At 40.9% G+C, this 24097-nt stretch overlaps 1 protein-coding gene across 3 annotated transcripts in view; it reads right to left on the bottom strand.

Annotated features, from left to right (window-relative positions):
- Positions 1–23571, bottom strand: part of znf608 (zinc finger protein 608) — a 69549-nt gene extending 45978 nt beyond the window's left edge. For 2 of the 3 annotated variants that reach the window (XM_069169395.1, XM_069169394.1), the window contains exon 1: positions 22547–23571. In XM_069169395.1, the coding sequence (XP_069025496.1) occupies positions 22547–23473 (927 nt within the window). In that variant the 5' untranslated portion in view covers positions 23474–23571. Of the gene's footprint in view, positions 1–21984; positions 22122–22546 lie in introns of those variants that run through there. The other variant, XM_069169396.1, reaches the window with a different exon arrangement.
- Positions 23572–24097: the final 526 nt, after the last annotated feature.

Raw genomic sequence — 24097 nt, 5'->3', positions numbered from 1 at the left:
CGAAGAAATACCCCTCCTTCAGGCCTTATGCCAAGTTATTTATTATATTATTTTCAGACTGGAACACTGATCAGTAGTGAATTTAGCAAATTACACCATTTAATGTGAGAAAGTTGCTGTTGTTCTTGCTATATATATCATAGTTATTAATGCTGCATTTGGAGTTACTGCAATGCTGAATGTCTTTTGACTTTTTTTTGTGATTGCTGAAAAAAAAAAAATTGGTGGCTTTTCTAAAAGAATTGTGATGCAATTTGCAGTTTCATTTGATTTGATTTTTATTTGCAGTAAGATTGTGGGAATTGGCAAAAAATTGCAAGACAGAAAACAACTGTGATTTCTTTTTTTTACCCCAAATTTCTAATCAACAAAAAATAATAAGTGATAACTTATTATTATAATACTGCACATCACAGATACCACTGGAAGTATTTTAGTTTTACAAAGCTTTACAAAACAGAGTCTGCGACTGCAATACAGAATATGTAGGTATACATTACCTGTAAAAGTAAGAGCTTTAACAGTTTTTAAAATAATGTTAATTCAACACATATTATATGCAAAAAGATAAAGTGCAATGTCATACAACTGCAAGGGCGTATAAAACATATGCGATTTACATCTAATTCTCATTATAAAACCACATTTCCCACTTGTCAGCTCCTGTTTTATCACTATTTCTGCTTTTCAAGACAAACCTGCTGCAAAATCATTGCAAAGTATAATTTTCACTCCTACCCTGACTCCTTCACATTCTTTCATTGTCCTGTTATTGTCTTTGTATCCCTTAATTTTCACCAAAGGGTTTCGAGCCACAGCTTTTTTTTAAAAAAGCTAAACAGGTCAAGGTTTGAGCTTCCATTTTCAGACAAACCACAACTATGACAAGTGTGCTGGATCGTAGTCTTATTGGGCAGCAGCCATTACTAATCTATTTCTCATGGTATTAGGTTTAATTGTCATGTTGAGTATTTATTAGTCTGTGTACTGTTTTGGAAGGTTTTTTTTCACTCTGACCGTGTTTCCCACTGCATTCATCACTGAAAAAATATTTGCGGACTTATTTTCCAGTCTGAGGGAAATGTCTAGTTATTTTATGTACTTCCAGTTTCAGTGTTTCTTAAACTGAAGGACACCATTTAGTGTTGATCACTAAGAAGTTTTCAATATTTTTAAATGTTCTTAACCACCGTCATCACCATGGTTACGTGTAATGAAATCCATGCCAACGGTGCCTTAATAGCTTCACTCTAATCTTCGCCCCTTGTTATGGTCCCAATTACAACAGTTCTGGGAAATAATTCTGCTTAGAGCAGCAGTAATCAGCAGTGGAGGATTTTACTGGCGACTTTCAACTCAATAAAAATTACAGTTTTGACAGATATCTCACTGCACACTATTCTTAAGTGATTTACCGTCTGAAAAGAACTTCCTCACCCGAATAAAACAGCAGCGCTTTGTCAAGTCCAACACAGAGCTCTGATGTGGCATTTGGTTTCCCAGATAAAGGAGCTGTGCTTCTGTTGTTATTATGAAGATTAATCGGTTACTCACATGTTGCACTTAAATCTGGCAAAAAAAATATTTTTTTTCACTCCTTTAGAGAGTAAAAAACTAAAGATTCAAGGGTGCTCTGTGTCTTTTCTTCAAATTCCCCCTGCTATTTTATTCCTGCACAGCAGTTTAAACTGACAAAGTTACAAGTACAGATCCAGCACTGTAGACTGGATACCAGCACATATAGTTTTAAAGGACTCTCATGGGAATCAAGGCCATCCAATCAATCAATCAATCAAGCTGTGCATGTATTTTTCTTGGGCGCAGGGAGTTTTCCCTGAATACCTCTCACACATGACATATCACAAATGACAGGAAGCAAGGTCATGTGACAAAGAAATCCCCATTTCCCAGAGTGCCGTTTCTTCTTTGTAACCTTTAAAAATTAAGCAAACCAAATTAAATAGGTGTAAGTGATGTGCAGAAATAATGGATAAGCACTAGATAATGTTACACTGTTCCTGTCCCTGATCCTGCACAGGGCCAACACAGAGAGACAGACAGCCATTCACGCTGACATGTATGTTCAATTAAACTAACATACAGTACATGTCTCTGGAGAACATGCCAACTCCACAAAGAACGGCCCCAGCCAAGGTCTGAATCCAGAGCTTGTGTTTCCAATCCTTGTTTCTGTTTTAACGACTTTAGTGCCTTGAAGAGTGCCTGAAGGCCCCACTTCGGCTGAAGGAAGCAGAGTACCTCACCATAGAGCTGTGGTGAGGTACTCTGCGTCCTTCCATCTTCTAGTTTTCTTTAATCAGGACAATTTGACCCAATACAAGGGTCGATCACTACGTTCAGAAACTGCTCCTGTTGCGCGTGACGTGCACAGAACAGAGATCATCTGTAACCTTTGTGAATAAACTACTCCTACTTTCGTCACTTGTTGAAAATCAGCACCTGAGTTTGTTACAACATTATCGGGGAACAGAAAGAAGTAGCAGGGTGCCAAATCCAGCGAGTAGGGGTGGTGGGGAGCAACGATTGTGTTGCTATGGGTGAGGAACGTACACCTTTTCAATGCACTGTGAGCAGGCACGTTGTCATGTTGGACAATCCGAGTGGCATCGCGGCACAGTTCAGGTGATTTGCACGAAATGAACGCCCCTCTGGGCTCTTTGCTTCATTGCCATAGGCTTCCTGAAGTGTTTTGCGGGTCTCCGTTGCCGATTTCTAGAGTTTGACACCAAATTAGCTGGGAGCCCTCTGGTCTTGTCCGTGGAGAAATGGCCGTGTGCGTGGACCAGCGCTCATTAATTGAGTCTCTTTTCTTTCTGAGTCGCCGGTTTGGAGGTTTAAATGAGCCAGTTGTGGACCGGCAGGCTCAATAGCACACGTAATATCAGGCATAACACAACATAATGTCAGTAGTGAATGAAACAAGTGTCAGCATGCAGTTTTAAAACCACCAGCAAAATGCACTACATAGTTGACACCTACATGAAATGATTACAAAGAAATCAGACCACTCTGCTACTATGTATAAATATATATATAAATTCAGATACAATTGAATTTGTTGTATTTGGCCCCAAACCCCTCACTTAAATTCTTTATCCAACCAAACAGTTACTCATTAACAAGTCTGTTGTCTTTCATTTATGCAGTATTAATAAAATCAGGAACATCCTGCTTCTGATGACTTGCAAAGCTCTTTATGGCCAAGCTCCATCTTATCTCAAAGATCTTATCGTGCCATATCATCCTAATAGGGCACTTCAATCTCAGAATGGCCTGCTTGTGGTTCCAAGAGTTTCCAAAAGCAGAATGAGAGGCAGAGATTTTAACACTCTGGGCCCTCTCCATGTGGAACCAGCTCCCAGTTTCAGTTCGGGAGGCAGACACACTCTCTACTTCTAAGATAAGGCTTAAAACTTTCCTACTTGACAAAGCATACAGTTAGAGTTGGCTCCGATTGAGTCATCCCTTAATTATGCTGCTTCATGGGGGACCTTCAATGATGCACTGAGCTGCTCTCCTCTAGCCTGATGCGAACCAGACCCAATTTCACTGCATGAATATGGGTCTAGTTGCTCTCCATAGAGAATCGTTTGCTGTCGTTTCATCCTACTGGGCGTAGACCTCGGGTTAATTTGAACCAATCAGCATGCGCCGAAACTGGCCGACGCTCTGCCACCACTGCAACTTCCTACCGTGTCCACCAAAGCGTTTTTTTTTTCTGTCGGCAGCAATTTTTTTTCAATTGTATTAATGAACGCCAGCAGCTTGATGAGGTGCTGAGCTTTTATTCTGCCCTGCACGCTGAATGTTCAGCAATTCTTTTTTTTCCAGTCGGCGAGTGTTAAAAACTGTTAACACTGTCATTTTCACCAACTGTGACACACAGTGAAGGAGGGGCGGGAAAAATGTGGTTAACCACCGACGCTGCTGGCTGATTGGTCCGCCCTTCAGAGTGGCTGTGCAAACGCTAACACAAGCCGAGTTTCCAGACTGTACTCACAGGGAAGAAAACTGAAGCTCCTCTCCCTCTCTTTCACTCTCTATCCATTTATATGCCACCATCGCATCTCACCATAGTAATGCCTTCACTCTCTGGGTTTTGTTTACTGTTCGTTATCTCTCTACGCAGTTAGGGTTGGCGGCTGTGGCTCAGATGGTTGAGCGGGTTTCCCACTAATCGAAAGGTTGCCGGTTTGATCCACATATAGCAGTGTCCTTGGGCAAAATGCTGAAGTTGCTCCTGATGGCATACTGTTGGTGTGTGAATGTGGCGAGCACCCTGCATAGCAGCTTAGCTCCAATAGTGTGTGAATGGATGAATGTGGAAATGGTGTAAAGCGCTGAGATCAATTAACACCTCATTGATTGCATAATCTTTTCCTTTTCTGTTGCAGGTATCCCTGAAGCTGCATGTTTTTGCTCTAGCGGTTACTGGCTCCACCATCAGTTTCTTGTTTCTTATATCTCTCTGCTGTTCTTTTCTGTCTTCTTCTCCTCTCACCCCAACCAGTTGAGGCAGATGGCCGTCCATCTCTAAGCCTGGTTCTGTTAGAGGTTTCTTCCTGTTGCAGGATCGTCTCCCTGTTAAAATGGAGTTTAATCCCTCTCCAGCTTTCGCTCATGTGGAAATTGTTGAATTGTCGTATTCATTTCTATAATGTTGCAAGGTTCTTTTGTAAGGTCTCTGCTAGCTTAGGTGCCCTGAGGTATTGTGTTGTGATTTGTTGCTATATAAATAAAACTGAACTGAATTGAACCAACAACTTGTGTGTCCTGCAAGGTAAAGGAGCTTTGAAGATAATAATAAAACGCTGCCATTCCCTGTGGGAAAGAGCTTTTGTTACTGCACAGTAAAGCGGCGAAATATTCTAAATATAGTGTAAAATTAAACCGATATAGATTTTCTTCGGTGGGTCTTTTGTTTAGGTGGATAAAACACATTTTGTTGCTGACTTTGTCTCCAGCAGTAAATTCACTGCCAGTACAGCTTCCTGTATCTCCAAACTGGGGACACCGTGACCCCCATTAGTTGACGGTAAAACACTGAATATTACACAAACCCACTGAAAACAATCCAAACTCTCCCTTTATGTTTTAGGGGTGCAGTATAACTGCATTTGACCTTACAACTGAGGAGGACAGTGAAACCAACAGTCTATTGACACGAATCTCAGTTTTTATTTCTTATACCTGACCACAGTGTTGGGATGATGCATTGCAATAACGTGAGGACTTCATATGACGATCACATTAACTGTATCAGTGTTTTCCTTTTCATTGCTCAGTGCCGATTAAAACTGCATCACCGCTGTTGCCTCAAGCGTCTACAGACATTGATTTCACCTGTTTTAGTTTTTTTTGCACTTCTCCTCCTCCAGTATCTCGTTTTATGAGCTCGTCGGTGTCTTTAGACAACAAAGACCAAAATGGTTTAAAACAAAAAAAAAGAGACAAAGAGAAAGTAACTCAAGTAATACTGCTTTAACCAAACCACACAGGAGCATCAAATACACAAACACCCAAATAGCACAACAATATGCACAGACCCTGAAGCTGTGCTCAAACACAGACTCCTCACCCCATTTCAAACTATATCTATCCTCATTCTTATCGATTCAAAATCGGAATCACCAGACAGATAGTACTAAATCACTAAAAGACATGTTTTAGTGCAGTTCCTATTTCAAGTTCTCCTGGAAAAGAAATCTGTTGTTAATTACAGTATTTTGCTGTTTGGGGATAACAACGTTGTTTTGTTTTGGATGACTATCTCCAGACGGGATGTATCAATATGTGTGTTTGTCCCAAACGGTTTTAGTTCAGGATGAAATGTCCTTGGTTCAGTACTTCCTGTGATCCAAATAAGTACTATCTAGAGTCGGTTTATGTCGATGTACTTAAATTCTAAAGTCCCACCCAAGATGTTTTGGCAGTGCTCCAGTCGTTATCTATCATATGCATATGCTGCCGTTGTTACCCTTTAAAGCTGCAGAGGCGGTATGGTTTTTCTATATCTTGAAAAATGTGCTTGAACTTGAACTACACATTTTAATGGAGTCCTCCTGCAGCAGTGATCGGTGACTTCTCTGCTCAATCAACACAGGCACAAGTGACCCCTGTGGAACTCAAACTGCACATAATGACAAAGCCCCTGTTTACTTTGTCCAGTGACAATTCGATAAAGGTTATTAAAAAAAAACCCGCATGACAGAACTGTTAATGTAAGTGGTTCTTTTGTTTTCTCTGCTGTACTCCACTGTTATTCACAAACTGTCAGGCATGACCTCTTCAGATTGGTTTGAGGCTCAGAATATTCCAAACTCTCGTCTTCAAACAATTACAATAGTGAAATACGTCACAAGTTTCTAAATGAAAATGGAGGTGAGGATGTGTTTTTATTAAATGCCTGATGCTTTGTCTCCTCTCTCCTCACCTTTATGTACTTGTTCATGTTTGAATGTCTATTTATCTACATTATGTCAAAAAAGCCAACAATTTTTTCAAGCGATGTATTTATTTTTTCACATCACTGTATCTATGAGCCCATGGCTAACTTAAAAGATGTAGAACAAAAAATACTAGAGTACACAGCACTAGAAGGTCACAATGTGAATTCCACCCTTGAAGTCCGTTTCGGTGAAAGGCCGAAGATGAAGGCGAGAAGAAGAAAAGCAAACGGAAAAACCTGCCGCGCCTCATAAAAAGTAAACTCGCTTTATATGTTTCTTCCGACAGTCAGCTTTGTGTTCAGGCGGAATCACAAACAGCTGTCTTAACTCGCATGCAGAGCTGGATTTGCCCAAATTAATCAGGAGAGGGAGGCTGGGTGGTGGGTGTCAGGGGAGCTGGCTGAGTTTTCCATTAATTCTGCCTCTAAAATCTATAATTAAACAAAGAGACACTTTTTCATCTTTGTTTTTTATGCTTATTTTTTAATCTCATATCACATTTTTATTCACTTCAGGCCACAGACGAATCCACTTCTATGTCGTCAAAAAGGCTAATAAAGAACTGTTGTTCCAATTAATTCATCCATCCTTTCTTTTTTCCATCCATCATCCATCCATCCATCATCCATCCACTCTCTCCACCTCCTCCATTCCTTCACTGGTCTGCTTGTCTGTCTTTCTCATCCGCCTTGTCCTTCCCTTATTTCTTTCCCTGTTTCCCCATGTCCTTCCACTCCCTCCCTCCTCCACCCACTCTTCCCTCATCTTATTCCCCTCTCAATTTGATCATCTCCCACTTTTCATCCTCCCCCCCTCCTCTTTTTTACAGGTCTCATCCTTCTTATTCTCTCCGTATTCTTTCCGATATCCTTGTATTCATATTAACCTCCTTTTCGTTGGTCCTTTCTTCCCCCTCTTCATTTCCTTCGTTTTCTTTCATTTTCATTTATTTTCTTTCATCTGTCCTTCTCCCTCTTCTTCCCACCCTTATTGGCTTTTCATCATTTCATTTCCCCCCTCCACTTCACCTTTCATCACCCCTCTTTCCTCCTCTTTGCCATGCCTCCCATTGTTTTCCATCTTTCCTCTCCTTTTTTTCTCTTCCTCATCTTTTGTTTTACCTTTCTGCCTTTCCTTTCTTTTTCTCTATACCTTATCTTTGTTTTTGTCTATCTTTGCTCTTCTTTTCTCTTTCTCACCTTCTCCTCCTCCTTTTCTTTTATGCTTCTTCATATCTTTCTTTTCCTCATCAGGCTCTTGTATTTTTTTCTCTCCTTCACCTTTCCTCACCTTTTTTCCCCTACCCTAGCCTTCTTACTTCTTGTCCTTGTTCTCACTTAGCCCGCCCTCCTTTGCGCCACCTCTTCTTCATTGCTTTCCTAATTTTCTTATGTTTATGTCTTCCTTCTCTCCTCTTTCCTGTAATTAATTTTCTTTCGCGTCCCTCATCTCCCTCGTCCCTTTTTTCTTCTTTCCTTCTTCCTCCCCTCCTCCTATTAAATCGCTCAGTGGAAAGCCACACTAGCAGCATCAAGCTAAACCTACAAAATACTTCACTTGAGTTCATACTGATCCATTTTGATGAAATCTCCTGATTCACATTTATATGACAGGTTTACTGCTTGAGTTAAAGAGCTACTGCAGGACCCTCGTGACTGTAAAAGGAACAAGATGTTTTGGGAAAGCTACAGGTAAATAAATTATGAAAGGAAGAGAACAAGAAGAGGATATTTGGATATTCCTCCATAAGAGCAGTTGCATGGCTTTAAAAACACATTACACTGCTTGTACTGATCATCTGCTTGTTTTTCTTCTCTTCAATTTAAGCTTCATGTCAAATGGAAAATCACTTAATTTATTTTTCAACACTGAGCCAATACTGACCTACCCAGCTGACCACAAATTATTATCAACCATTTTAATGACAGGATTGACATTTTTAATATGTATTTTTATAGTCAATCATGGAATCAGAATGAACAAAGGACTACTGTCATATCATTTCACAAAGTTGTGTACACAATGTCCGCTGTAACCACACTGATGGAGCTGCACGCAACTGTGCAAAATGATTTGAGCTCAGACTGCACTGCAACAACATTTGTCGCACTAAATGCAAATGGAAGACTTTATTTAAAACAAATACATATCTCCTAATTTACTACGTCTGTGAAGCCTGTGGCATGCTGCCAGTACTGACATTCAACAGCATTTCGCCAAATTAATATCTGGTTGTTAAAAAAGTACTGTTAATTCTACTCACAACTATGTGTAATTTCATATTTAAATATCGAGCATCTTCTAATTGTGTTAATAACACAACTGGAAACATTAAGTGTGATTTAGGGACCAATAACCACTTTCAAAACTACAGTAATTAACGATCAAACTTAGCCAGGACCTTTCACTGTGCTGAAGGGCTACATGGTACCAAGGTCCCAAATCTAACAAATCTAAGTACACACAACTTGAACTTCACATCATCTTGACTGTCTAAAACTCTCAAGGACGCTCACTCTATGCTTATCACTTTTTAGCTAAAAATGCTAAGTAAACTCTTTGTTGTCCTATCTACATGTCAACTCCTACAATGGTTGTCCTCTCAGCTCGGTATGGAGGGCCAGAAGGCGGGACCTCAACACCACATCTCCAGACCACAGTAACCATTGCGTAGACTCTGGTTGTACATGACATCACCAACGCAAGACGTCAGCACCTATCCCCGAGACATTCAGCTTTCCCTTCTGGGGAGCTGTCATTTCGTCCACCTTTATATACCGTCTATGTTCTGCGGCTGCAAAAGCTAAGATAAAAACACAAAATGAAGCACAGTAAAAATATCAATTCTACTTCATCATTTAGTGAATACAGTATTACCAAAACAAGATTTAACACCCGCTGTTGGCTGAGGCTGAGCACTCGTCCTTCTCAAGTTATTACAAAAACTGAGTTCTTTAACAGGTTGAACAGTAACAGATTATTTATCCTTTGCCTTTGTCCTCGACAGGAATAGACTTTTGCCATCATTTTTACTTTTAAGCCGATCCACCATGTTTGTTTTACCTTCGTTGAGTAATCACACAACTGTGTATCATCAGTGGGTTTTTGTTCTTTGCTGGTGACGCAAAGAAAAATAGGAAAAACAGAGAACTTGAAGGAAAGGTTTAATAAGGGATTCAGAGACCATGGAGCTTAACAGTATTTTACCAACTTGGATCCACAACTGCTATTGGGAGCCATCCTTAAAACAGATTTGGATTTCTTCTGTTTATTGAATACATGATACACCATACCAAATCGTAGAGCTTCTGGTTTATTGACCGAATCAAAAAGACCAAAAGGCTCACGCTGAGACAGAATATATGTGCAGTATTTCCTCTGTGTGCATTAAAAATGGCTGGTGATCATATTTTCAGGATTATGATTTGCCAAAGGGAAACTGCAACTTCAGGCGCGTATCGCACACACCATTACAGCAAATGCACTCATTTGATTGGAATACGCAAGGACACACATCTGCGAAACCACATTTGGAAGATCCATCTATATACTGTAAAAAGATAGCAGGTATTCCACTAACTCAGCACAAACACGGCAGTCTCACTTTTGAGTGGTGATAAAGAGGCAACGATGGTCTACACCTCACACATCGTATTAATTTTCACCCCGCAGCTTATTACCATGTGACCAACAACTGGCACACTAATCTCTGCCCCATTATCTGGGGAACTGTACAGGATGCACCCATAAAATATCAATATAAAAAAACATCATGAACAGAGATGGATGTTGTGACCTATCTCCTTATTCAATTTGATTTCAGCTCAGGAAGTTTCAGCTCGGTAATTCATTCATTACCGTTTGAGTTCTTGAAAAGAAATAGTTCCGTAAAAACAGATTTTCTTTTTTACAAAAGCTAGTTACTCGCTATCTTACTTTGACAAATTTGTCACAAGGGAGTGTGAATGTTAGGTTGTCAATTTACAGAAATTGTTGGACACACATTGATGCCAGAAAGGACAGGGATTGAAACTGTTTCTGAAGTAGTTTGACCTCCCAACAAGCACATTACATGGAGTATATTGACCCCTTAATTACTGTAAGTAACCCCTTTATATTAGCCCGGCAGATCATCAAATAGCTGTCCTCAGGAGAGCCAAAAGAACCAAGGCATCCTGATAGGTATTTGAAAAAGAAAAAATTAAAAGGAATTTTCAAGGTCGCTTTTCCAAAAGCCTCTGAAGCTTCAGATGTTCCTCAAATTCACCAGGGGGTAAGCAATTAATACATAAAAAAACTGTCTTCAACAATGGGAAACGGCTAAACGTATATCTGTTTGCAATAAGCATGACCCCAAACACAGCCTGCTTGCTCATCTATGAATTATACTATATAAACCTAACTATTATGGTTCCGACCAAACACCTGTTCATCTTCATCATCACACTATAAACTGTTCATAACAAACCTTTGCAAAGCCAGAAAGAATTCAGATTCTGCTTGTGAATTCAAAAGAAGATTCTTCTGTTCAGCTGATGAGCTGAACCTTTAGAGACAAATTTTGACTTTTGACCAAGAGCTCTAGCTTCCCAGTGGCAAGTGCTACGGCCATCTTTGCTAGTTCCAGGCCAACAGAGTTGTAATTTTCCTGTTCTGCGTCCACTTTTAATAAATAGCAAATATACTTGTGCCCTTGTATGCACCCATGGGCGTGTTGATCTAAAAATGAAGTGTGGTCAGGTGGATTGTTAGAGCAAGAATAACTCAAGTCAATGGCACAGTACTTTGCTGTTATTTTCAGGACGCATTATTAAGATAGATGTATGGGTTTAACATAGGCGGGCACTTGTTAAACACAAAGGGACATGCAACAGCGCACAGACATGCAAAAGATTGAAAATGAAAAGATAACTAATGTGTGAAAGAAAATGTTTTGTCTGTGTATCAGCAGGTCTGTGAACTGACTGAACGTAATGCATCGCTTGCATCCACAAATGCAGGTTAAAACTCTACTATGCAAAGAAGAGACCAGATATAAACATGATCCGGAAACATCGCCGCCTTCTCTGGACCCGAGATCATTTTATGGTGGACTAAGGTGAATTGGAAATTTGAGATTGTTTTTGGACATCACGGCCGCAGCATCCTCCAGGCTAAAGAGGAGAGGGACCAACCAGTTTGTTATCAGCGCTCAGTTGAAAAGCTAGCACCTGTGACAGTACGGGGATGCATTTTTGCACATGGTATGGGTAACTTTTTTTCCGAGTCATTGCATTGGTTTTTTATTGACAGTTTACACTGTCCCAACTTTTTTGGAAACAGGGTTGTGCAAACTGTTTTATAAATGAGGTCCCAGGTCACCAGGTGTCACTCCACCCTAATCTCTGTCAGCTTGTCTCTCAGGAGAAAGGACTGAATGGTGTTGAAGGCCAGCTTGGTGTTATCAGACCCAAATTCTGTGAATTAAAGGGTCTGGTCACGCTCCATAGAGAATACTTTCTAATTGTTGCATCCTACTGGGCGAAGACCTCCAGTTAATATTGACACTACCACAACAGCCTTTAACCAATCGGCACTGACCACATATGTGACAAAACTGTTACCACCACTGCAACTCTAATAAAAAGAAAAGCTTAACATATTTGCACTGAGCCCCATCTCACTGGTCTCTGATAGATCCACCCTTCAGAGTGGCTGAGAAAACATTAATGTGGTTTTGAGACGATATTCACAGTGAAGAAAACCGAAGCTGTGAGCAATATTGTGTTAGAGCCAAGCAAGTTGAAGGCACTGTATAAGTAAAAAAAAATAATATTAAAATAAAACATGATCCCTACAGCACTGCTTCCCTTTTCCATGTAAAAGTAAGCCCTGTGTATCAGATAGACAATGCTATCTTCCACATCCACCAAAACTGCAGCGCGTCAAGTGCATTGATAAATTGATTTTAAGGTGTATCCACAAAATGAACTGATACTGCTTAAACATATTGTTACAATAACCATACGTTAACCATAGTTTATGAGCAGTTCACCTTCTCTCTCACCACTCTGCTTTTCTTAATGACTGCCTGCATGAGCGTTCCCAAGATTTCAAGTAACATGTTTCTCTTTATGCAGCAGGAGATGCTTAAAATCTGAGCAAAGCTATTATTTGTCTCCGTTAGAAGGTATATTTGGCATTGAAACAATATTCTCACCTCTTCATTATCTTCCCACGGAAGCATGTGCTATATTAAGAAGGGACTTTTCTAAATCGCAGGTACACTGAATGACAGACTATGTGTGTGTTTTTGAGTGTGCGCACACACACATACACGGAGAGAAAAAGAGAGAGAGAGAGAATGTGGGGTTTGTCATCTACATGGTGAATAATATGATTAACAGTAGAGTAACAGTAACTTCCTCTGCTCACTTTTAAGGCATTAATGTGTACAACTGATAATTTGAGCCATTTACTCCTTGAAGTATGGCATTATGACAGTTTTAGTGAAGATCTGTGGTCAGTTTTATTTTATTATTAGGCATTAGTCCTATTATGTTTATTTTCAGGAAACTACGCATTCAGTCGGTCCACTACTGTCTGCCACACCTTTTGACGCTCCTTAATTAAAGCAGCAGTGTTCTTTTTCACATATCTTGTCGTTTTTCCTCCTCGTATGCTTCCATTAAGGGCTATTTCTCAATGGAATTGAAACATGTCTCTGTTCCATTTCCCATCAGTGAATCTGTGATCTACCTCGTGGGTTTATCCAGATTAAATACACCTGGCTTGAACTAGCTGCACCTGTTCAGCCAGGCTTGGCAATTGTGAAACAGATTAAGCCAGGATGCACTTGACAAGGTCAAGCCTGGATTTACTCTGTTATCCTGGGTATCTTAATTCTGCTTTTGTGAAACAGGCCCCTGGACACTTGTTTTAAAATCAAGAACTTTCCTTTAGAGTGACTTTTTTTTTTTCAACTGCTTGCGTTAATTTTTTGCATTTTGAGGTTACAAGGACAAGATGACTTCCACAAAACAATCCACTTAAACTTTTAAATTACCCTAAATCTTGACAATTATCTGATGTGCACTACATTGGTCAACTATGAAACACACTGCATTATGCTATGATTATAGACACACCGTTTAGTTATCAAAATTTTATTTTTACCATTTCAAAAATGAATGTTTACCATTAGGCCCAGTTCAGACCAAAGACTCGCAATGGGGTGACACTGTTCTAGAAAGTTGCAGGAAAAGTTGCAGCCTTGTGAACCGGCCTGGCGCAGTTTAAGTCAAGTCATAAGATCAGCCTGTCAAGTTAGACGTGGGCACTCACTGTCATCATCGTTCATGTTTTAAGATGCTACAAATTATATCCAGCAACGGAAAAGCCTGGAAAGCCACCTGTTGAAATATTCGTACACAGAGTCGTTGCTATATGATATTTCACTGTCTAGTTGCTTTGGTGTGAACTGGAACTTTTAACTTTGTAAAGCATTTAGGGGACGTCTGGAAATTATAACCTGGGTGACATTCTGCCCCCCTGAACCGCATGGCTGCTAAAGATCTGTACCATAATGTGGAATGTAATTTCGTCTTTATTAAAATTAATTTTAGATAATTGGTAACAAAAAGGTACTGCTCAGGAGCTGCCATTGAAGTCAAGGTATCAATGCTGATTTTGAAAAGAGAAGCCAGTGCAAAGTACAATAGCACTGATAGCCACTAGGGGCTGGCTTCAAAACCCTCTGGCTCCACAAACTCCTCTTTCACTTATCTTGTGAAATAAAAAGGAAGTATATTTTGTCCATGTGATGATGGTGATGTCATCATTCGCCAATTCACTCCTTCTGACGCGTGGCCAGTGTCTCCTCGGGTAAAATATGGCTCAAGTGACATCTTTTTTAATTGTCTTAAGCCAGTAATGCAGTAAACTTTTTCTCTATGTAGATGACCAAAAAAAAAAAATTTTTTTCTTCTTCTTTTGTCGTCCACCTTCACTATAACAATGAACCTAAACAACCACAAAGAGATCATATTTTATAAAGCTCTCTCTCTTTCTCTCCCCTCCAACAAATCGCAACTATCACACAGTAATTATACATTATTGTACAGAGCTGAAATTCCTGGTTACCCCAACACTCACTCCTTTTTTAGTAAAAGGATTTTTTTTTTTTTTTTAGCTTAGTATTTATTACACTGTTTTTTTTCCCCCTCTTCACACTCAATAAGTAAGTAAAACAACTGACTCAGGAATGAAACATTTGGAAAAAGTATTTGGAACTATCAGTCATTAAACGACTCGCTTCGTGAACAATATAAGAAAGAGCAACTGGTGAGAGCCAGTGCTCAAGAAACTGCAGCCATGTTGAAAGCAAAGACTGACTGACTGATTGACAATGTTGAGATCCACACAGCTCTGAAAGGTGAGCCACATATTCCAGCATGTGTAGCCTCTTCAGAACAGAACATGGGAGACTATTGTTGTTGTAATGAATAGTGTTGATGGATTTATGAAACTCTTGCCACGTCATAAAAGCTACTAAAATGACTTGGGATGGCTGACAGCTGAAGAAACAGCTCTCAAATGAAGAATGAAAGAAATTAATTGAATAATTTGGGCACGTCACGTCCTTTCTGCTGGATAAGAAGAACGAGATGAAATCCTCAAGAGCAGGCAAAACAAAGCAACTCACTTGTTGATTCGATTATTTATAAATGAATGAGAAACAACGGCCCGCTGAGACTGTTCATCTCGTTCTCCACCTGCATCTTCCTGATCGCTCTTCGGTCTGATGCCCGCTCCCCTGGATCAGCTGTTTACATGTGACGTCACCCCAACTCACCTCTCCCTGAACAAACTGAACAAACCAAGCCTTTTGTAAACCTGTCAAAATCCACCAGGTAAACTGGACTTACAAGCTGCACTTACAACTAACAGGATATGATGCTCCCAGACGAAGATAAGAATAACCCCATATTGACGAGAACGTTGACATTTCTGTGACGTGATCAGAATTCGATGAAAGCCAATCCAACAGGAGCAGTGTGTTTTTGTTGTTCCAGCTTCATTTGGCCGGCGGGGATCCAGACTGACGCACAGAAAGTGATAGCAGAGCAGCCGCTGTCATTCACGCACAAACTCGAGTGCATCTTATTGTCATGCAGATGAACCTCGGCAGCAGCAGAACTGCTTTTATTTTTGTCAGCAAGGCTGGATAAAATATTTTGGGCAGCTTTTTCCTTTCAGCCATTACTGAAGTTATATTGGAGCCTTTTTGTGTGCGTTCAGTTGGTCAGTCTATGAAAATATCACCAGAGCTACCGGATGGATTGCCATGGAATTTAGTGCAGACACTTGTGGTCCCCGGAAGATGAATCATATCTACTGTGGGGATCCCTTGACGTTTCTTTTAGTGCCATCGTGAGGATGACATTTATTAATTATATATTATATTTTGGTATAATATTTTATTTTGGTAACTACTGGACTGATTAACATGAAATCTGAAAAACACGTTTCACTCAGGATGAGCTTTTTGGTAAGTTTGATAATCGTCTGACAGATCATCCCGCGCTATCATCACATCAAAATGTCCCTTTGTAACATTGTTTGGTTTGTGATCAAACAGCTGCAAGACTAATCAGTAAAAGTCAGCATTATAATGAGCAACATTTCAGGGTTCTGGGGTAAAAGAAATAATACTATTTCATGCTATTATTTTGAAATATTAAGAAATGAGGGCCACAATATAACTACCATGCCAAAGAAATGAGTTTCCTTCGCAGGGTAGCCGGGCTGTAGCCTGGTGCGAACCCAACCCAATTTCACTGTGTGAATATGGGTCTAGCCATCCTCCATAGAGAATCGTTTGCTGTCGTCCCCTCCTACTCGTCATACACCTCGGTTTAATTGAAACCAATCAGCTTGCTCTGAAACCGGCCGACACTCTGCCACCGCTGACACTATCTACCGTGTCCACCAAAGTGTTTTTTCCCTGAGCACAACGCATTATTAAAAGTTGTTTTTAATGAACGCCAGCAGCGTGACGAGGTGCTGAGTGTTTAATTCTGAGAGATGAACGTTCAGCGTTTTTTTTCCCGGTCACCGACAGTTCACCGAGAGATGCGCTCGTCACTGTCACCAGCCGTCCAATCACAGCGTACCAGACGCAGGAGACGATGATTTGAAAAAAGCGTATCGGAAATTAGCCTCAAAATGACATCCAGATAAAATCTTAAAAGCGGCTGTGCAAACGCTAATACGAGCCGAGTTTCCAGACTGTATTCACAGCGAAGTCAGTCGGCGTAGCCGGGCTAACCGGGCTGAGCCCTTCAGGCTATTTTTCAATAGTTCCAGCTCCGGCACAGTCACAAGAACTGATTGCTGCCATTCAAGTCAATGCTTGATATTCTACCAATTGCACCGCAGCGGGTGTCAGCAGCATCCCAGAAGCGGGTCAGTGCTCCCCCTGTACTGAAAATAGGTTCCATGTGTACTTTAATGGAAGAGATTGCATAAATCTACACAAAGCAGAACAGCAGGAGCGGAAGTCAGACAGAGAAAAGCACAGAGCATCCAAGTCAATTTTCCAAATAAAACATCCTGCGCTGACTCCCGATCGTATACCATCTCACTACATCAACGTCTACTTCTCTGGTCTTTCAAGTAAGACAAGAAATGCATTCTCTTCCTGCTACCAGGCACGGTAATAGAAATACAGAAATAGTTCCAAAAAATTGCGAGTATTAATGTCCCAACTTTTTAAAAATGTGTTACTGGCATCAATTTCAAAATAAGCATATATTTTTCATAAAACAATAGCATTTTCCCAATTTTAACATTTTATATGGTGTCTGGTCTATTTTCAGTTAAATATTGGTTTATGTGAGTTGCAAAACATTGCATAGTATGAAAAATATAGAGTGACAGACTTCTGAATTGGTTGGAATTAAAAATTTTGAACGCTATGACTTACTTTGAGCCTTCAAGAAACACGAGCTTAAGTATGTTATCAGAAAAAAAACAGCTTTGTGCAATATTCACTCCAGGAACACTGTTTAAAAGGAAAAAACTAGCACATCAACAAACAGTTTGCAAAATCCCCTATTGCCCAGTCAAATCAGAAAAATAGATTTTGAAAAATGTATAAACTTGCAATAAAAACAGACAATAGTCTCCCACAGCTGGTATTATAAAAGATCTAGCTGTTACCATAAACAACTCCCGCATGTACATCTGCAGCAACTTCAAACTAAAATTTATTCAATGCAAAATTCTAGCCAGACATCAACTTACTCAATATGACCATGACAGGGACTCACAGACGATAATGTACACACTGCACATTAAATACTAGATGATTACCTTCATGCCACCTGGACCCAATCAAAAACTCTGAATGACAGCCTGAATAATTTAGGATGGTGAGTGATTTGATTTTGGTGGGCAGAAGTGACCTGACATCTTTCCCATTTATGTGAATGTGATATCACAAATGCCTTCAATGACCTTCTTTACAAACATTCTCTTGGACCAAAGGCAGAAGTGGATGAATTTTGGTGATTAAAGGTCAGAGGTCAATGTCAATCTGACCTCACACCTGCTCTATTCTGTCAGTCTCAGTCTTGTGAATGTTAAATCGCAGGAATGCCAAGTGGGAATTTCTTCAAATTTGCCACTGACATTGACTTAAACTCATGGATGAACTGATTAAAATGTGATGGCCAAAGATAGCTGTGACCTCACGAAACCCATTTATGGCCATAACTCAAGTATTTCTGTTATTTTATTTTGACAACATTTCACAAAAATATTTAATATAATAAAATGATTCAATCACTTAGAAAATCATTATGCTACAACAATTTGGATAATTAATTGATAGTTTGCCATTCTTTGCTATTCTTTAAGCAAAAGAAGAAAAAAAATCCCCTAATTAACTGTCTTCAGCTCATCAAATGTAAATATTTGCTGCTTTTCTTCTACTTCTATGATATTCTTCTCAAATTTTGCCCTATTGGTCAGACAAAAAAAACAATATTCTGAATTTCTGATTCCATAAATAAATGACCAAGTATGACATTTTGGTCTTATTTGTTTAATTGGGTTCAACTTTCAAGAACTAGTGTAACATAACAAATTTAGCAAAGCACCTGAAGAACCGACACGCTGACTTCTATAAAGAACTGTGAGAGGATGGTGACAGATCAGATTAAACAAGTTGACCCAGTAAACTGTTTGTTAAGTGTGTCGTCTTTTTTGTTAGCCCAACATCCATTTATACTTCTCAAACTAGACTAATCCCCTTCAGGGCTATTAAGCCTGAGTATCTCTGGCAGCAGTTATTTCATAAAAAAACACTTTAACTATAGTCAGAAGAAAATTCAATCAGATGCTGTTGTGTTAGTACTATTAACTTAACTTCATTTCAAAGAGTAGTTAATTAGATACTTTAATTTTAAAAGGCCTGATCTAAAAAAAGACTGTTTCTAAAAATCACTGATGTGATATGGAAACAGACTGTCACTGATGGAGGATGGGAAAATCATATCAGACGAACTATTATTTTTCACAACTTCAAACATGCCTGGAGAACATCTGTTTTCTGAAGTTTTAGAAGTAACTACTTCCCTGGATAACCTTAACTTAACAACACGAGAGACACAGAAGATGCATCTCTGGCGTCAAAGTTCGTCGCATTGCCTCTGGGTTCCGTCATGTTGTAGCTTGAACAAATGATTTACACAAATAAACAACCATACAAACTTGGCTGAAAGGGCCTTTAAAAAAAACAGAGTTTTGAAAATACTTTTATCGGTGTCTTGAGTAATACAAACAATCTTTTCTTTCTGTGATAAAAGAGTCAAAAGCGAAGGCTCACAGGCCTTTAAAGAGTTTTTTCTGTAGCCATTCATTTGGAAAAATCAATGCTATCTAAAAGCTTGTACTCCTGTTCTGAAGGTATTTTCAGAAAGAAGACTTTTCTCAAAAAAATATTGTAATCAGTTTCCCAAGTTGTAGCTCTGTTTTTCTCGCCAGGTACCCAGTGGGCAGTCATCTCTGCTTTAATTCAGTAACAAAGGTCTCGGAGTAGATTCAAAATCTTTATATTTTTTCAACATCTGGAGTATTTTTTTCATCCAGAAGACGTTTTTAGAAATTTGGGAAAATGCTCAATTTGCAGGGAAACTGTTTTGAACAATCCAGGCGTTAATGATCTTTTAGAGCAGAGGTTCTCAAACTTTTCAGACCCATATGCACCGAACCAAGAAGCACTGGCCATTTCAGAGAGCAAAGTTTTTTTTTTTATAAAATAAAATTCACTGAATCCTACAACAGCCACTGAGAGGCTAAAAAAAACACTAAGACTACTATTTCTAAATCAATGCATACCTTTAATAATCAGACTGGATTATCCAACTATAGCAACCTTTGGTATCTTACTGTTTTCATTCTTACTCAGCTACATATCAACTATTTTGGTAGGTTACAATATTATATGTTAATAGAAGTCCCATCGTACAGTAATGGGAACATAACTTTACGCACAAAATGTCCATACTGCAAATATGCTGCTGTGAGACTGTGAAACGCCAAATTCTCTGTAATTAAAAAAACATTTTTGACTTCAGTAAACAAGTATTTTTGACTTCAGTAAACAAGTCTCACTGTTACCCACAGTGAAATAAAAATATCCTGCTGTAATAAAGCTCAAAACTCAGCCTCAACCTGGACGGCTGCCCAGTAGTAAGAATGAATCTGTGACTGTGTTAAAGTTCACCGACGTGAGGTGAAGGAAATTAGGCTACACATTGTCATCTGCTGTTAGATCCTGATCGATCCCGTGTCTGTCAGGCATAAGTATGAATAATTCAGTAAGTTACCACTGTTATGCCACATGCATGAACATGCACAACTGTCTGGCTTTAATTTTTTTTTTTTTTTTTTTTTGTCTTCATATGGACCCTGCTACTGTATGAAGCTGCAGGTATGTAATCAACTCACAGGAGAAACTCCTATATACAGCAGGAAGCAACAAACAATTCAGTTCCTGTGAGGGGGGGGGGCTTTTTACATATAAATGAATCTGTGCCAACTGAATGAAGGCAATGATGTACAGTTTGTTTTAAGGCACTTTAAGCAGAGACTGTATGTCAAATGGATGTTGCTCCTGGGTCTGAAAAATGAGGTCGATGCATAAGTGTCTTAAACTGCAATACCACCGGGTGCCACTAGAGGTCGGCTCCAAAAAAAGCCTCCAGCTCCATAGACATAAAATTCTCAGTCAATAAAATGTGTCCATCAGTTATCTCGGTATTGTTAGCTAAAGTCACTCCTTCTTATTAGTTTTCTGGAGGTCCATCTGAAAATAATCCCTCATTCATTGGAAAAGAAGATTCAAGAAGACCTGTTTTTGGGGGCGTGTCTGTTTGATTGACAGGCCTGTGGTGCAGTCAGGTTACAGCTGTCGGTGGGCGGGACATAGTATCGTCAGGTTTCCGATCAGATCAGTCAGATCCAGCTCTTCCAAATATGGTCACTTCCTGCTCCAAACCGCTCCAAACTAGCAGAGATGGCGACGGCCAAATTCCGAACTCAAGGATTCATAATCGCCGTTCACAAACCAACGGGTGACGTCAATGCTGGTTATATCTTGACTTTAAAGCATTAGGGGGATTTTTCTTGTAAAAACATTTAAATATGTAATTTCGGTCAACACAGATGAGTTTTTAGAGGTTTAATTATCGTGAGGAGAGGGATTTTAAACTGTTAAGTGAAGCCCAGGAACGTGTTGACAAGGGAGGACTTACAGCGTCCACAGACAGAGCTCAGGGTGACGGTGTGTGTGTGCGTGTGCGTGTGTGTGCGTGTGTGTGTGTGCGTGTGTGTGTGTGTGTGTGTGTGTGTGTGTGTGATTGTTTCGCTGCCAAATGGGAATCCTTGAGATCAAAAAATAAACAAAGCACCTGGGGCAAGCGTTCCTCCTGTCAGCAGCATCTGCCAGCAGGGAGGAGGACGCTTCAGTTTGGCCTGCCTCCTCTTTTTCTGCATACATATTGAAAAACATATATCCTTCTGGACATCCACCTGTTTCTTTTGTTTGTGTGTCTTTCAGACTCTTTCAGCCAATGTCCTCTGCTGTCATATCCAATTCCTTGCTCTCTATCAAATACATATTTCTTCCCCCACCCCTCCCTCCATCTTCCTCCATCTTCTCCCCTGGATGACTTATTCAAACCCGAAAAAACGATTTCACAAACATCCCCGCTACTCCCTCAAATGACAACCAAATGGACCTCAGTCTGGCTCATTCAAAACCTCAGCAATCCAGCTTCTCAACCTGGAATTCTGTCTTATTTTGAAAGACTGTGACACACGCGCTCTTAAAACCTCATTTTAATGTCGTGAGTCTTTTCCCCAAATAAAAATCAGCCAAAAGAAAGCCAGAAGCAAGATGCAACAAAGAGGCAGAATTAAAGAAGAGGCTCATCTTTGAGCGTTCGCTGAGTTGCTGCTGCTGCACCTGTAAATAGTTGCTTTCTCCTCTAATCTTCAGCAAAACCAGGGAGGACTGGATTAAACGGTTCTGAAAGGAGGAGGATGGAGATGGAGGACGCACGGCTGCTGCCTCCCTCCTCCGCCTCCTCCTCCTTTCCTCATCTTCCCTCCTGAAGAAAAAAAAAAGGCACAAGAAAATCTTATCTTTGTACATCAGCATGTAAATATCAAGTGAGACTGGGAACAATGACACCAACTGGGCAACAACAATAGGAACTAAAATATAATGTAGCAGGCAGGCAGGCAGGCAGGCAGTCATCCCTCCATTTATCCATCCATGCATTTAAACATTCCTGCTGTGTGTCTGATCCTGTACGGGCTTCTTTGTGGCCTTGACACCTGCATCTGACTGACTCTGAATATGGAGCCTAAATGCATCTTTCTTTTTATTTTAAGGTTAAATGAGAACATTAAATTTGTTTAACGTGCAGATGAAGGGTGTCTGCAGGACTGAAAGTGCTGCTGGGTTTGTCTAGTTATTGCTGATGTGTTTTATTATTGGCCTCCAGACAATAAAAGCTGCTTACCCTCTCGGCTCCTCTGTGTTTCTTGGCAGCCGGCGTGTCGTCATGCTGCCGCCTGACAACAATAGCGCCGCCGCTTTTAACTCCACAATCCAGCGCGGTTTTACTGGCAGCGCCACCGCCGTTACTCCCGCTATTGTTGTTATTGTTTACGTTGTTCGTGCCGCCGTTATCTCCCATGATCCTGGAGTCCGGCGCGGCGCAGTGGCAGTGTCCGTCGCGGCACAGATGATGTTCAGGCAGGGCGGACGACGGGAGGAAGACGGAGGGAGGAGGAGACGAGCCATCGCCGGGCTTCTCCTTCCTCGTCCGGGCAGGAGGAGCGGCGGCGTCTCTCTCCCTGTCCCTCTCCCTGTCTCTCTCCCTCTTCCAGCCCCGGATCACGTTCTTCCCCTTCCTCTCCTCCTTGCCTTTGGCGCATGTCGCAGAAGGAGCGGCCGCGGACACTTCGCAGACGCCGTTGTTGTTGTTGTTGCCGCTCCCGCCGCTGCTGCCGTCCGCGTCCCTGCTGACCGCTGAGATCATCCCTAGACCTTCTCCGCCGACGATGCGTCCTTGAGCCTCCCGACGCTGCCGTTGCTGCTTACCGTACCCGAAACACAGCTCGGCACCGCTTCGTGCAGTTGCGACGGCAACCGCAGAGTGATCCGCCGCCGCCTCCGGTTCCTCTCGTCCCTCCCGGCCGCCTTGGCTGCGTTTAAGCGCGGATCTCCTGGGCTCCGACCCGCCGCCGCCACCTCCGCCGCCAGGTCCCCGGGTCTGGAGCGAGGGCAGGGCCGCCTGTCTGTCGGCTGAGCCAGCGGCGCTGGAGGAGGAAGAGGAGGTGATGGAGATGGAGGAAGAGGAGGGGGAGGCGGTGTGGTTCGGTGACAGCTCCCTGCAGTCCGTCAGCAGCCTTCCATTCTCCTCAGTTCTCAGGAAACGGTTCATCTCCTCCTTTCCTTGGCTCCTTTGTTGATCTCCACAATAATCAGCATTCAAGTCATCGTCAGACCGCCAGCCAGCCGCAGTGTGGCAGAGAGCACAGGTGGACACTTGCAGGTCTGTTATAGGCTGCTGGATCAGGCCTGCTCCTTCACAAAGTACATGTACAACACAAACTGAATGACAGACATGAATAAATAAAGGCTAGCCATATACTCTTGCAATAAAATAACACTTTATTTATTTTTTATGTCAATAAAGGGAAAAAAAAAACAGTTACATTGTGTAAATCTTTTTGAAAATTGCCATATTTGTGTTTTCACAATAATGTTTGTCTAATATATATATCTTAATGCATTTTTCATATTCATATCCTAGAAAGAGAATACTATTTTTCAATTACGAAAAGCATGTTAGCCGGTCCGTTCTGTAGCAATCCAAGACTCTGGGTGGCCCCAAGCAAATAAGACCATTAAAGCCTATTAGTTACAGTTGTCATTGCAAAATGTCCTGGTGGGGGCCATTTTTGTCCTGGGGGGGCCCCAAACATTTGCCCGTTTTATCAATCGTGACGGTGCACCTCTGAGCGTCTGGTGAGTTCGGGTAAGCATTTTTAGAAAATAGCCCATC

The sequence above is a fragment of the Embiotoca jacksoni genome, unplaced genomic scaffold (genome assembly GCF_022577435.1).
Source record: "Embiotoca jacksoni isolate LCO1_2020_lvr unplaced genomic scaffold, fEmbJac1.0.p SCAF_44, whole genome shotgun sequence".
Lineage (NCBI taxonomy): Eukaryota > Metazoa > Chordata > Actinopteri > Embiotocidae > Embiotoca > Embiotoca jacksoni.
This window is presented reverse-complemented; position numbering and strand designations above follow the sequence as displayed.